Source organism: Rattus norvegicus, chromosome 6 (assembly GCF_036323735.1).
Source record: "Rattus norvegicus strain BN/NHsdMcwi chromosome 6, GRCr8, whole genome shotgun sequence".
Classification (NCBI taxonomy): domain Eukaryota; kingdom Metazoa; phylum Chordata; class Mammalia; order Rodentia; family Muridae; genus Rattus; species Rattus norvegicus.
In genome coordinates, this window is record NC_086024.1 from 41,887,383 (window position 1) to 41,900,671 (window position 13,289).

The following is a 13,289-nucleotide window of genomic DNA, read 5'->3' on the forward strand; positions in this document are numbered from 1 at the left end:
TTTCCTGTACCCACATTGAAGGGTGCAGTAATATCTTATCTTGTAGATGAGAAAAATAAGGCGCCATTTGCTTATTTGTGTGTGTGTGTGTGTGTGTGTGTGTGTGTGTGTGTGTGTGTTTCATAAATACTCCAAGAAGAGCAGTCTGTGGTTTAAAGTAGCAAACAAATGTCCTATATGGAAAGAGGCCTGAGGTGGTCATCTTGTGCTCCAGAACTGCAGTGTGCTCGGTGGTTGTGCCACTGCATGGCGGTTCCCCAACAGAGCGGGACAGCGGTGCAGAGTAGGTAATGACTGACATGAAATGTATACGGGAAACGTAGGCTCTACAGTGTCTGATAACACTTCAGGAATTTCATATATTTTTGTAATTGAAACACAGAATTCAGATGTGGGGGTTAGAAATGTTATTTTTAATGTCACTGCCTTTATAATTTACTGTGTTATTTGCATCTGCTTTATCTGGAATGGGTCATAAATTTAGGAGTCTGATTTTAGTAGATGAAGCTTGTGGGTTACAAATGATCTTTTCCAGCTGATTCTGTAATTAAAGTGTGATTTCATCTAGAATTATTAAATACCTCAAAAGTCTGCAAGCTACAGAAAATTCAAGGTTTGTTTCTTTGGCTGATTAATGGCGCTATTTAATATTCTATTGACAGTGGAGTCGGATGTGGAGATACTGACTTGAGTCCAACATGCTTTGTTTTCCCTAGCTGCAGCAAAAAATTATTCCTGACGAGGACCAGCTGATGGCAATCGCACTCGAATGCATCTATAACTGCGAGCGGAGTGACCAGCTCTCACTCTGCTATGACATCTTAGAATGCCTCCCACAAAGGGGATGTGGGTAAGGAGCCCCAGGAATCCAATCTCTTCTCAGTCTACTATTTATAACAAAGGCACTGCTTTTCTAAATGTTTATCAACAGAAAACTTTGAGCCTGTCAGAAAGATAAGCGTCTGGGAGATAGCTCAATGGTGGGGTGCATGCTCAGTATTCACACGGCCTCGAGTCCATCCCAGCCCTGCAGAACATAAACCATAGAGAGATGAAATTAAAATTGTCTGTCATCTTGGTGTCTGGAGCTAGCCTTCATTTTTCTGTTGCTATATGGGAGTTCCACTGTAATTATAATTTCTGATCTTCTGTTCAATGTGATCATTATACACTGAAAAGTAAGAAATAAGAATCCTCTGAAGGTCTATAGCACTGACTTCATGGTTCTTAAATTGGGCTTTAGTTTTCTTTCTTTTCTTTTTTATCTTTGTATTTATGGACTACTTTGTTTGTTCTGTGAATTCTTCCTCCTTATTCTGTAGTCAGTAGTTCTCTCCTTCGACGTCAGGTAGCTGTCATTCCTTCTTCCTTTGCAGTCTAGTTCCTAAGTGTCCCACAGGGATGCTCAATACCAGGCAGCACCCGTATCTTTATGCCTTTGGTACATCAGCCAAGGCGCTCCCCTTCGCTTGTCTTCAGCTTCTTCAGTAAAATTGAATATTTAGTCAGGGAGCCTTCCTTGTTGTGGGTTTCTTCTGTCCTTGTGTTCTCTATCCCTCATCTTATGTCAGGGAACTGTTGGTTTTTACTAGATGCGTTATAGCTCTCACCACGTGTTCAATCTACCCTGCAACACTTGTTGCATAGACTTGGATACAGGAAAAGATGAATGGAAGACGATTTTGCACAGTAGCAGAGTATTATCCCGGAATCTGACCTTTTGATTTTCACGATGAAGGTTGTTTTCACAAAGTAGTGGATTGGCTGCCATCATACTGATCCAGCTACCATAGGAGCATCACTAATGGTTGTCCTCCTTGTCTAATGAACCAACAGCATCCCTTATGAAAAAGGCGTCTTGTTCAAGCTGTTTAACCCAAATCCCAGCAGTCCCTTAGGCTGAACTTACGGCTCACAGCTAATGCAGGTGCTTCATACCTGCAATAGTGAGTTTTCCCTCAAGAGATGTGAGTAAATGCTTTTCCCAGGTACGGTGCCAGCGGTTGACCAGAGGACAATCTTAATTCAGCGTTGTGAACTGAAGAGGTTATTGGTCTTACTTATGTGGCATGGGTGCCAGATGCGTAGATGACCCCAGAACAGCCAGACTACTCTAAAGGCTGAAGTGGGTGGTGACTTCTGTATAGACGGCGTATGGCCTTTAGCTAACTGTTCACAGTTTTATGTACTGTAATACCCCCTAAACTCCAGACACGTGCAACTGGGGCAGAATCACATACAGTTGGTGTGGAAGAGGTGGCTGAAACCTCACGCTAGGTCTGTTGACCTTCTCCGCTCCTTCCTTCCTTGACAGGCTGTCAACAGGCCCAGTCTCAGGTTTGCTCCTGATTCATCACGGCTTCTCCAGATGAAAGTGGTGATAGATACCATGCTCATAGGATAGTGTTCAACAACAGTGCAGAAGGAGACAGATGTGACACCTTAGGAAAGCAGTCTCCAGCGCACAGAATCTCACACCATTTATGGGGCAACTGGTCTTCTCACTGTGAAAAGTTAGTCATTTAGAAAAACACATTGTTAAGAGAGGCCACATTGTACTATAAGGAGCTGATGGGGACACAGTCCTCTCCTCATTTGCAAGTATCAAGTAATGTATGAACATAGTTGAAATGAAGATTTTTAAGACAATAACTAGATAGCTATTTGGCGCTTACTTTCCCAATATTTGGTTCCACTAATCTAATCTTAATTTATTGAATTGATTCAGTGAAATAGGCATATTTGACTTTACCATATGCTTTTGGGTGTGACCAGAGATGGGTCTGATAGTCACATTGTGCTATCAGTACCTCAGGGAAATAGTGCAGGACCCTGGAGGTCTTTGGATGGTATGTAGGAAATAAGCCTCAAATTTTAGTTGAACAGTGTAATATTATCATGTATAAGAGAAGCACCCTTTTCTCCTCCATATAATTGTTTTATATTTTATTAAAAACTCACTTCTAAACCTAATTTTTATGTTTTATTTTTAGGCTCAATACAAAGGTAACCTCATCTCTTCATGACATGGTAGACCAACTGGAGAAAATTCTCAGGTGAATACAAAACACAAGTCTTCTTGTCCCATGCTTGCTCAGCTGCACCCATGGCCTGCCTGTCATTTATGCCTGGTTTGAACATGTAGTCCCTTGACTCTCTTGAACATTTTCTCAACGATGTGTGCACTGTCTTACTCTAGCAGAGTGCTGGGATATGAATCTGATAAGCTCGAGTGTGCATGCACATGTGCTGTGCTCCCAACGCCAATACTTCTACTCCCTGGTGTAGTCTTTGCTGGGAGCTAGAACTCACTAGTGTAGACCAGTGTGCATCGAACTCATAGGTAATCCTCCTGCCCCTAATACTCACTCCTGTACTGTTATGTACAGGTGTGTGCTTCTTTGTTTGTTTGTGGGATTTATAAAAAACATTTTGCCATGTAGCTCAGGCTAGTTCTAAACACATAGTGATCCGCTTCAGCCTTCCAGAGTAGGGTTAATAGGTATGAGATGCCATGCCCAGATAAGCTTATATTCAAGTCCAAACATTTCTACTCACTAGCTGTGTGACCTTTGAACCTATGGCTTTCTTAAGTATAGTAGGTATTTCATTACATGGTGAAAGTGCTATTAGATTAAGAAGCCAAGGTCCCTCACATGTTCTAGACACACAAGAAATGTTCATTTATACAGCACAGCAATAGTTGCATCAGTCAGCAAACAGTGCCTATTGCATTGGTAAGATTTGGAGCATAGTAGTCTGTGTGACTTACTGTTGGGGTAATATCAAGCTGTGTTTGAACTTTAATGTGTGTTTTTTTTTTTTTGGATATTCTTAAATTTACAATGAAATGTTGCATTTGAGCTGTCTTTCTCTGAGACTGAAATATTCTTAAAGTGCCCTTTAGGGAGTTTGGTATTATTTACTAGGATTCATTTTTATGTGTTATACATATTGTAATTTTTAAGTATTATGTTATAAAATTATACTTTAATCTTATACTTTAAAAGTGAAAATTTTATACCATAAAACGTGTCTAGGTATTATATATGAAATTGAATAAACACTGGGTGCTGTGAATGAACCTCAGTTGGAGTGCTCGTTCAGTGTGCACAAAGCTTTGATTCTCAGTCTCTCTCCTAAAATGTCCATGTGCTGGTCTGTTTGGGTCATCCCAGCACTTGGAGGTGGAGGTAGGAGGATCAGAAGTTGAGTATCATTCTCAGGTGTGTTGCAAGACCATGGCCAGTCTGGAATATGAGACCTTGCATCAAAGTGAAAAAACAAACAAATGCACAAGGAAAGGAAGGAAGGAAAAAAGGAGGCAAAATAACAAAACAAATTATTCTTTTAATATGTAATTACTGATGATATAATTTTATTAAGTGTTTATGTAGAAACACATCATTATTTGGAGACCATCAGTCTTTTTTTTTTTTCCCACTCAAACTAGAGATGGTAGTGTAAAAATATTTTAAGTTGCATTTAGGGGAACAGAATGCCCCATGCACCATATTGCTTGCATACTGCCAAGCCCTGACAGTACTAAAGTCACACATTTGCCTCATTACTATGCATGCTTTCTGAGTGGTGGCAGATTGCCAAAGACATTTTGAATTCTAGATTTCATCTTTTGAAGATCATTTATTCTAGGTATAGTCTAAAAAAAGCCAATGAGAACCATGTTGTTTATCTCTAAGGATAATCTAAATTCTTAAGACATTAATCGCTTGGTTTGACCAATGTTAAACATTTCTTCTTTCACTTATAGTGTGTCTGAGCTTTTGAAAAACCATGGACTGGAGAAACCAGTTTCGTTTGTGAAGAATACCCAGTCCAGCTCTGAAGAGGCTCGCAGCCTAATGGTTCGACTGACCAGGCGCACTGGGCGGAAGTAAGTGATGATCACGATTGATTGATGCTTGTGGTTGCCTGTTTTATTATTTATGTTGTTTTATTTTTTGACAACCAGCCAGTTATCTAACTGTTCCATAACATACTGAAGATATAGAGCATATACTTTGATAAGATACCCATGCATATACCCATGATCCATGCCATCATGGTAGTCACAATGATGACCACGTAGGCAGGGACCTTACAAGTTGCTTCTTCACAGTGCCTTTCCTCCTTCTCATGAAGTTCTCACCCACTCTCCGAGCTGCTACTCTTCATTTTTCTGTCCTTTTCCATATTCTTCTCTGTCTGTCTCTTTTACTTAGCATCATTTATTATGTGGTTTATCCATGTTGCACTGTTACTCGGTAGATTATACTGTTTCATTTACTGAATAGTATTCATGTGTTAGAGTCACTGTGCAATCTGCAGATGCTTGCCTACTAGTGGATATTACAGTTGTTTTGAGTTTTGAATTTTACAAACACAGCTTTTAAAATTATTAATTTTTCAAGTGAATATATTTAATTTCTTTTTTATCAATACATAATGGTAGATAGCAGGATTATATGCTGAATGAAGAAGATGATGCTAAAAGAAACCCTCCAAATACTCTGTTCGGAATCCATACAGTTGGCTTTGACAACAGCCAATCAACCTTGAGCCTTTCATTCCACGGGGCAGCATGTCTTCTGACCTATTCAGTGTTTTCATGTTTTCAGTATACATATGTTGTAATTGCATGGAAAACTGATTCCTAGGTATATGTGATGGTGATTTGAATTAAATCCTTTTCAAGTTGTTCATTCTTAATGTAGCAGTGTGCAAATATGTGTGTGTATACTTGTGAGTTGGAATTTTCCTCCATAGCTCTGACTGGCTGCAAACTCATAATTCTCTTAAATCTTATGCCCTGTCTTCAAAATTCGAGGGTCACAGGTATACATCACCAGAACTGATCAATGAATCGTGTATATATTGATCTTGTGTATTCCAGTCTTGTTGGATTTACTTTATATTGTTGATTGTATAACTTAATTTTTATTCTTGTTGCATAACATAGCTCTACCAGATTTTAGATACTCGTATTTTCAAATGAATAGGTAGATAAAGGATAGTAATCTTAACAATTTTAAAAATAGAGTATTTGTGTTTAGCAATTTTTAGCCTTTCTATGTCATCATTAAAGTAGTACATTTATTCTGATGGAGCTATGAATTTTGTTATATCTCTTTGGGAATTTATTTAGCTGCAAGAGAACTAGCAAAACCGAATTTATTAGTTAATAACTGCATTTCTTGTGCCCCCATACTTAGTAGTCACATTTCTTAGTTCATTTATTTATAAAGTTTTATTCATGATATTTTTGAATATTTTTTTAATATTCACATTTCTTAATCATGAATATGTGAAATTTCCATTCATCTTATCATATGAATATTTTGTTCTTGTCAATTTTGTGACAGTTTAATGCTTTAATATCAGCCCATGTAAAAGCAAGAAATATTGTACCTTCTGGGTCTGTCTAATGTATGCAATCAAATGTGAGGGAGAAATAGATTGTCTTGTAGAAAAATTGGCACAACATTTCAAAGATATTTCCAACTATGTGAGAGCCAAATGGCCCATAAGCACACTGAGAAACGTTCGGCCCGTTCTACTAGGTGTCTGAGTGAACCCACAGCAAAGCCTCAGTGGGAGGACCTGTGACTTAGCAAAGCCTCAGTGGGAGGACCTGTGACTTAGCAAAGCCTCAGTGGGAGGACCTGTGACTGGCCCTGACTGTGGGACAGTAGGTGGAGAGTGTGGCATGGAGAGGATGACATAAAGGTAAATGTTTAGGATGGGGGACCCTGAGATAGAGTCAGAGCTTGGACGTGCTCCCTATGTGTGTATGAGGGAGTTACCTTCAGAATCCGTCACGCTGGGAAGGAATAAAAGTGTAGGGAAGCCTGGAGGGTAATCTTAAATCCTGGTGGAACGGGGAACAAACTTGCTGTCAATAGGATTAAATAATGAATTGTTAGAGATATAGTTGAGTTTGATAAGAGAAGAAATAAAATTCCAATACTAATAAGATAGTAAAGATACTTAGCTTACATTCCAAGTACAGTCAAATTCTTTGTGTCTGGAATATCCTAGCGTTTTGTGCCTTTCTTTACTCACTGTCCCTGTCTCTCGTATAGTGTTTATTAACAAATGTATGTGCCTTAGGTTTTCTTGTAGGTTGTAAGTTACAGCCAATGGGATTTAAATGAGAAGGAATGTATACTCTATGGTCCTGTGAATTCCTGGCTGACTGGTCCAGTCTAAAGACAACTTAGAAAGGGTCAGTGTTCCCAGAGTGATGCTGTGTAACTCTAGGACCTGTGCCCCCACAGTTGGAGAGCCTTGTTCTTGCTGTTGAGTTCCTTATTTGCTTCTGATGTGCCCAGTGTGAGGTTCTATCCGTGGTGATCTGCTCACAGTGAATGTTTAGGAGAACATGCTCTCACTTTGAAAATTGTCAGCTTGCTATCTGTCTTAATACATGAGCATGCCTACACCTTCAACACCTCTAAAACAGTCTGATGTATATCATAAATGATGGTAGAGCCATCCAGTTCATCATGAGTCTAGATTTTACCATCATGAGTGTGGTGCATCTATACCTAGGTTGGGGGTAGTCTATCTCAAATACAGACTTGTAACTAATACTCTATACTGGGGCATCTTATTAGCTTGCTACACTCTCGTTTCTTAAAATCACTTTTGATTCTTATTTATGGGATATATTCTGGAAAGGGCCATTGTAAATGATGTGTTATAATTTATTTTAATTAGGATCTCTACTTATGGCTAGCCATGTGTGAGGGAGCATTTATACCATCTGTCCTAGTGCTGATAGCTTCCAGAGGAACAGCTGGGCTGTGAGACTTGTGTTCAGCCTGACAAGACCAGGGTCTGCTTTTGTTGGGCTAATAAGGTGGACAGGAACTTCAGACATTTTGTTACTTCACTGCCTTTAAACCAAATCTGAAAGGAGTCCCACAATATTTTTGAAGTCTATCAAAAAAGTTCAAGGAACAAGAGAAAATACTGATATGCTTACTATATAGGTTATTCTGGAATACTTATAGAAGCAGCAATGTGTTAGATGTTTGTGTGCCAGAGAAGTATGCATCCTCATGTGTTTCACGGTACATGAAACAAAAAGAATTGCCCATGTCATGTACCGTGAAACTATCATGATAGCGAGGCATGTGCTCATTCAGTTTTTATCACGAGGACCAGGGCAATTGCTGTTTCAGTTCCTTGTGGGGGGAAGGGGGGGAATGGTGGGTGAGCTGGGGGCAGAGGCAGAAGAACTGCTCCAACCCAGGCCTCGTGGCCAGCCTGAGCCACACAGTGAGACTCAGCTCCGAAAGCACAAGTGTGCAGGAAAAAGGTTTTTAGGTCACTAAAATGCTCAACACCTATCTCGTCCTTTTATGCACATAACAGATAGAAATGGTGGGTGGCCCAGTGGAAGGGGAAGCCCTGGGTCCTGCTAAGACTGAACCCACAGTGAACTAGTCTATGGGGGGAGGGCGGCAATGGGGGGAGGGTTGGGAGGGGAACACCCATAAGGAAGGGGAAGGGGGTGGGGGATGTTTGCCCGGAAACCGGGAAAGGGAATAACACTCGAAATGTATATAAGAAATACTCAAGTTAATAAAAAAAAAAAAAGATAAAAAAAAAAAAAAAAAAAAGAAATGGTGGGTGGCATAGCATCTCTCTTTGTAAATCTAGCTGTCTTGGAATTATGATGCCCCTGCCTCAGCCTCTTGAATGCTGGGATAATAAGTTCATACCACAGCCCCTGGTAACAGTGATGATTTTAAATGATAATATATTGAGATAAACAAGACAAAAGATTCATGTAAAAGAAACTGTTTTATACTTGTCAAACCCAAAAAGCATCTACCATTTTCAAATGTCGATTTCTGTTATTGTCTGGGACTTCATAATTAGAGGTAAACACAGTGATTCCATGCTCAGGTACGTTCAAGTCAGATGGAATGAGAGAGAAGCAAAGAAACTTACAGATACTCCCCTTCCTGTTGTTTTAGAACATACTTAAAACAAAATGTCTTTAAGACCTAAAATCCACCCATTTGTTCACATTTCTCAAATGCTTTATCAGGAAACTCACGTGCCTTTTCTTTACTGGACATTAAGTTACCAAGAAGGGAGCCTAGAAGTCAAATGAAAACCCTGAACTCCATGCAGGTTACTGAGCCCATTTGTATGTTAGGAGCATCTCGCAAGTCTGCAGCTACCCAAAGTTTATCTTACCCATTCCTCATGATTTCCTGAATTGGGCTTTGAGTAAGGACCATCTAATTCAGCAGTATCATGCGTCCATACCACAAATTCATGACCGTGGGTGAAACTGTTAGCGAACCCCCCTTCCCTGCTGTAGGAGAATCTGCAGCTTGGGAAACAGACAAGATGGTTTTTCATCATGGGATTGGGAAACCCTCCCTGGCCCCGCAGAACTGCTGAGGTTGATAAATGGCCTCTGTGTATACTGTAGAATGCTGTGCTCTGAGCACGATAGCCATCACCTCCTTCAGAGCAGCTATGATTCTTAGCCTGTGGACTGTTGATGTTCCCTTACAGAAAGGAGGGAAGAGGAGAGTCATCGTCCTACGCTTTCCAGTCAGCTGTATATAATTTTGCCCTGATTTCATGTGGACTCCTGGTCTGGGGAGGCACTAGAGTTTATATACCATGGAAGGTTAATAGATTCCTCTGACTCCCTTTTTTTTTTTTTTCCCCCAATCTGGGGGAAAGTGAGCCTTTCCCATGGTCTGGCTGCTTTGGGTCACCTATGTGCCTGTGAATAACGCCCATAAATTTCTCAGAGAAACTCTTTAGGGAGGGAAGTATGTTTATGGCTCACCATGGAGAGAGTTTTCACAACATTGGATGGAGATGGCAGGACTTAACAGAACCAACGGTAAGTTTGGGAAGAGCGGTGGCTTTTCCTTGTTATGGGCTTTAGACAGCTGAAGCTATGCTCCGTGAAGGAAGATCATCTGCAGCAGACATTAGAATGAATCTCCCCATATGGTGTGGAATGTAGGTCAGTCTCTTTGCTGCTGTCGTCACTAGAGGGTTGCTGTTTTGCATAAGACATGGGACTGAGGCCCGAGTGACTGCACAGAGTAACCTGCAAGTGTAAAGAAGAAACTACAGTAGGATGAGCAGCTAGAGTCCTTCACTCTACAAACTACAGTAGGACGTGCAGCTAGAGTCCTTCACTCTACAAACTACAGTAGGACAAGCAGCTAGAGTCCTTCACTCTACAAACTACAGTAGGACGTGCAGCTAGAGTCCTTCACTCTAGAGTCCTTTTTCCAAAGGAAACTGGAAAAAGAAAAAAAAAACCCAAGGGGAGGATAAAATAGAGATGTTGACTTGCACTTCTTAAACCTAGAGGACACTCAGAGGTTGAAGAGAATACAGGTCACCATCCAAGGAGACCTCCTGGAGTCTAAAAATGTGGGACTCACGGGATCTTCATGGTAGTAAAGAAGAAAAGCACAAGGTAGAAATGGTCATTCACCAGGTAGGACAGGGCTGTGTTCCCACAGTTGAGAAGGCTCATTTGGTTTGATGAGCCCTCTTGTACAACCATTTTTGATGATGCAGGAATAGCTAGGCAGAATTTGACTAGTATAGACCAGGGAGTAAACTGAAGTAGTTGGTAAAGTGCATAAACCATTCAAGAAGGTTTAGAAAATGGATGGAAAATGGTGCCTGTCTTGGTCTCTGTCAGCAAATAGAGAAAAATCTATGTTGAATTTATCTTCCTGGGGCGGGGTAGGGTTGAGGGAAAGCCTTCTGAAGACTTTAAAATCTTAATTAACTGTTGAATAAGGGTGGACTGTTAGGAGCCAGTGAATCCCACAGTACCTGCCACTGTGGAGGAAGAGGCTCTTAAGGGGTAGAATCCACAACAGCCTTCACCTCCCCTAATCAGCAAGCCATGTGGCTGCAGGTAAGGGCTGTGCAGGGATTTGCAAGTCCCACACTGACCTGTGTGTTCACTCATCTTATATTTCAGAACATCGCAGGGTTAATGCACAGGGTTTATTATCTTGTATTGCAGAATAATGGGGTGGGGGATGTTGGAACTAGGTATACACTCATTCTGTCAGTTCCAGGACCGTGAACATTAACTGATAAGTATGGTGATAACAGGGTGCAGACAGAAGCTTGGTCTAGGGATCAGTAATGACATTTCTCTCTCATGGTACATTGTTTGCCCAGCCAGCATGGCCTCTTAAGGCCTGTGTGTGTAAAGGAGGCCCTGGCTGTCTGCAGCTGCTATACAGTGCCAGCCAAGATTCTGTCAAGCCCAAGGGATCAGGAGTGGGGATGAGTACAGTCCACTCAACAGCCTGGATGAACTAAACCAAACACTATCTGGATTGGAGCTGAATGCTTTGGTCTGCTCACTGGCCTCCCCTTTGAGGGGAATCTTGACAATTATGTCCTAGGAATTATTGTAAAAGACTACTGTCCTTTTTGGAGTCTGACGCTTCTTCCTAAAGCAGATGGCAATGCAGTAATCAGTGTGAGGCCAATTGTCCCTGGCCTGCCACCTGAGAGGGCAACTCCTGAAGGTCACTGTTTTCATTGCTTCTGAACTTTGCTGTCAGAATTCCAAGTAAAGCAATGGTTCCCAACCTGTGGGTCTCAACTATTTCAGAAGTTGTATATCAGATATCTTGCATATCATATGTTTACATTATGATTCATAATAGTAGCAAAATTATAGTTATGAAATAGCGACAAAATTATGGTTGGGATCACTACAACATGAAGAGCTATATTAAAGATTCGCAATATTAGGAAGGTAGACCCATGGACAGACTCATGGCTCCAGCTGCACATGGAGCAGAGGATGGCCTTGTTGGACACCAATGGGAAGAGAAGCCCTTGGTCCTACCAAGGCTGGATTCCCCCAGTGTGGGGGAATGTCAGGACAGGGGGTGGGGTGGGGTGGTTGGGTCGGGGGACACCTTCATAGACGAAGGGGGAGGGAGGATGTGATAGGGGCTTTATGGGCAGGAAACTGGGAAGGGGGATAAAATTTGAAATGTAAATAAAAAAATCCAATAAAAAATTTATAGAGAGCCACCAGCCTCCAGCCACAGTGCTGGTTGGTGGTTTACTGTTCTTGTGTGCCAAACCTGATTTAACAGTGGTTTAAGGTTGCTTCCTGTGTCTTAATGTTCATGTAAATTTCAGAAGACTTTGGGTAGCTGGGCCTGGTGGCTCCTGTCTATAATCCCTACATGCTAGAGTGTAGGGTAGGAGAATCAAGAGCTCTATGTGGATTCAAGGCCAGTTCAGTGGAGCTATGACGGGACAGTGTCCCAAAGAAAAATTACCAAACTAAACAGAAATGCTTAAATAACCAAAAGAAGACCTGTGTAGAGTGCAGTGAAGAAGAAGAAGAAGAAGAAGGAGAAGGAGGAGAAGGAGGAGGAGGAGGAAGAGGAAGAGGAAGAGGAGGAGGAGGAGGAGGAAGAGGAGGAGGAGGAGGAGGAGGAGGAGGAAGAAGAAGAAGAAGAAGAAGAAGAAGAAGAAGAAGAAGAAGAAGAAGAAGAAGAAGAAGAAGAAGAAGACGAAGACGACGACGACGACGACGACAGAGGAGGAAGAGGAGGAGGAGGACGAGGAGGTGGTGGTGGTGATGATGATGGAATTTGAAACTCGCACATGTCTCTGTTTTTCTACTTCATTTTGCTGTTTTTTTTTTCTCTATAGGAACTCTGTTTACCTTTTTTTGTAAATTCAAATGAAATTTAGCCCTATGGACTATTTGAAAATCAGAGTGTGCAGGATGGTAGTCCCTGGAGGGCTCTGGGGTCAGCTTTCATGTTTTGTTCCTTTCTTTACCCAGGCAGCCTTCCGTTGGGGAGTCACACTGGAGAATGCTACTGCAGGACATGTTGACCATGCAGCAGCACGTGTACACGTGCCTCGATTCCAGTGCTTGCTATGAGGTAACTCAGGCTGTAGAATACTTCCTTTTCATTTTGGTTGTTGTGTTTTGCTGCAATGGGGAGACTGTAAGATTTACCGTATGCAGTAGATTAACAACTAGTGATGGGTTAGCTAGCCATCCTGCCTCCCTCACTCTGCTGATGGTAGCAGGCTTCTCCTCGATTCCTGCGTTCATATCTACTGCTTTACATTTATTCACAGACACGATGGTCTCCTGCATACAACCATTGCTTGTTCCAGATCACTCTGTAGCTACCAGGTCCTGTAGGGAAAGCCGCAGCAGCCCGAGCCTCCCTGATCATTCCTTCCTTGGTCACTCTCTAGTGTTCTCCATGTTGCAGTTGCTC

At 41.5% G+C, this 13,289-nt stretch overlaps 1 protein-coding gene across 11 annotated transcripts in view; it reads left to right on the forward strand.

Annotated features, from left to right (window-relative positions):
* Nbas (NBAS subunit of NRZ tethering complex) overlaps positions 1-13,289 on the forward strand; it is a 304,643-nt gene that overhangs the window by 110,130 nt on the left and 181,224 nt on the right. For all 11 annotated transcript variants that reach the window (XM_063262517.1, XM_063262512.1, XM_063262514.1 and 8 more), the window contains 4 exons: positions 717-850; positions 2,994-3,056; positions 4,772-4,894; positions 12,839-12,941. In XM_063262517.1, the coding sequence (XP_063118587.1) occupies positions 717-850; positions 2,994-3,056; positions 4,772-4,894; positions 12,839-12,941 (423 nt within the window). The remainder of the gene's footprint in view (positions 1-716; positions 851-2,993; positions 3,057-4,771; positions 4,895-12,838; positions 12,942-13,289) is intronic.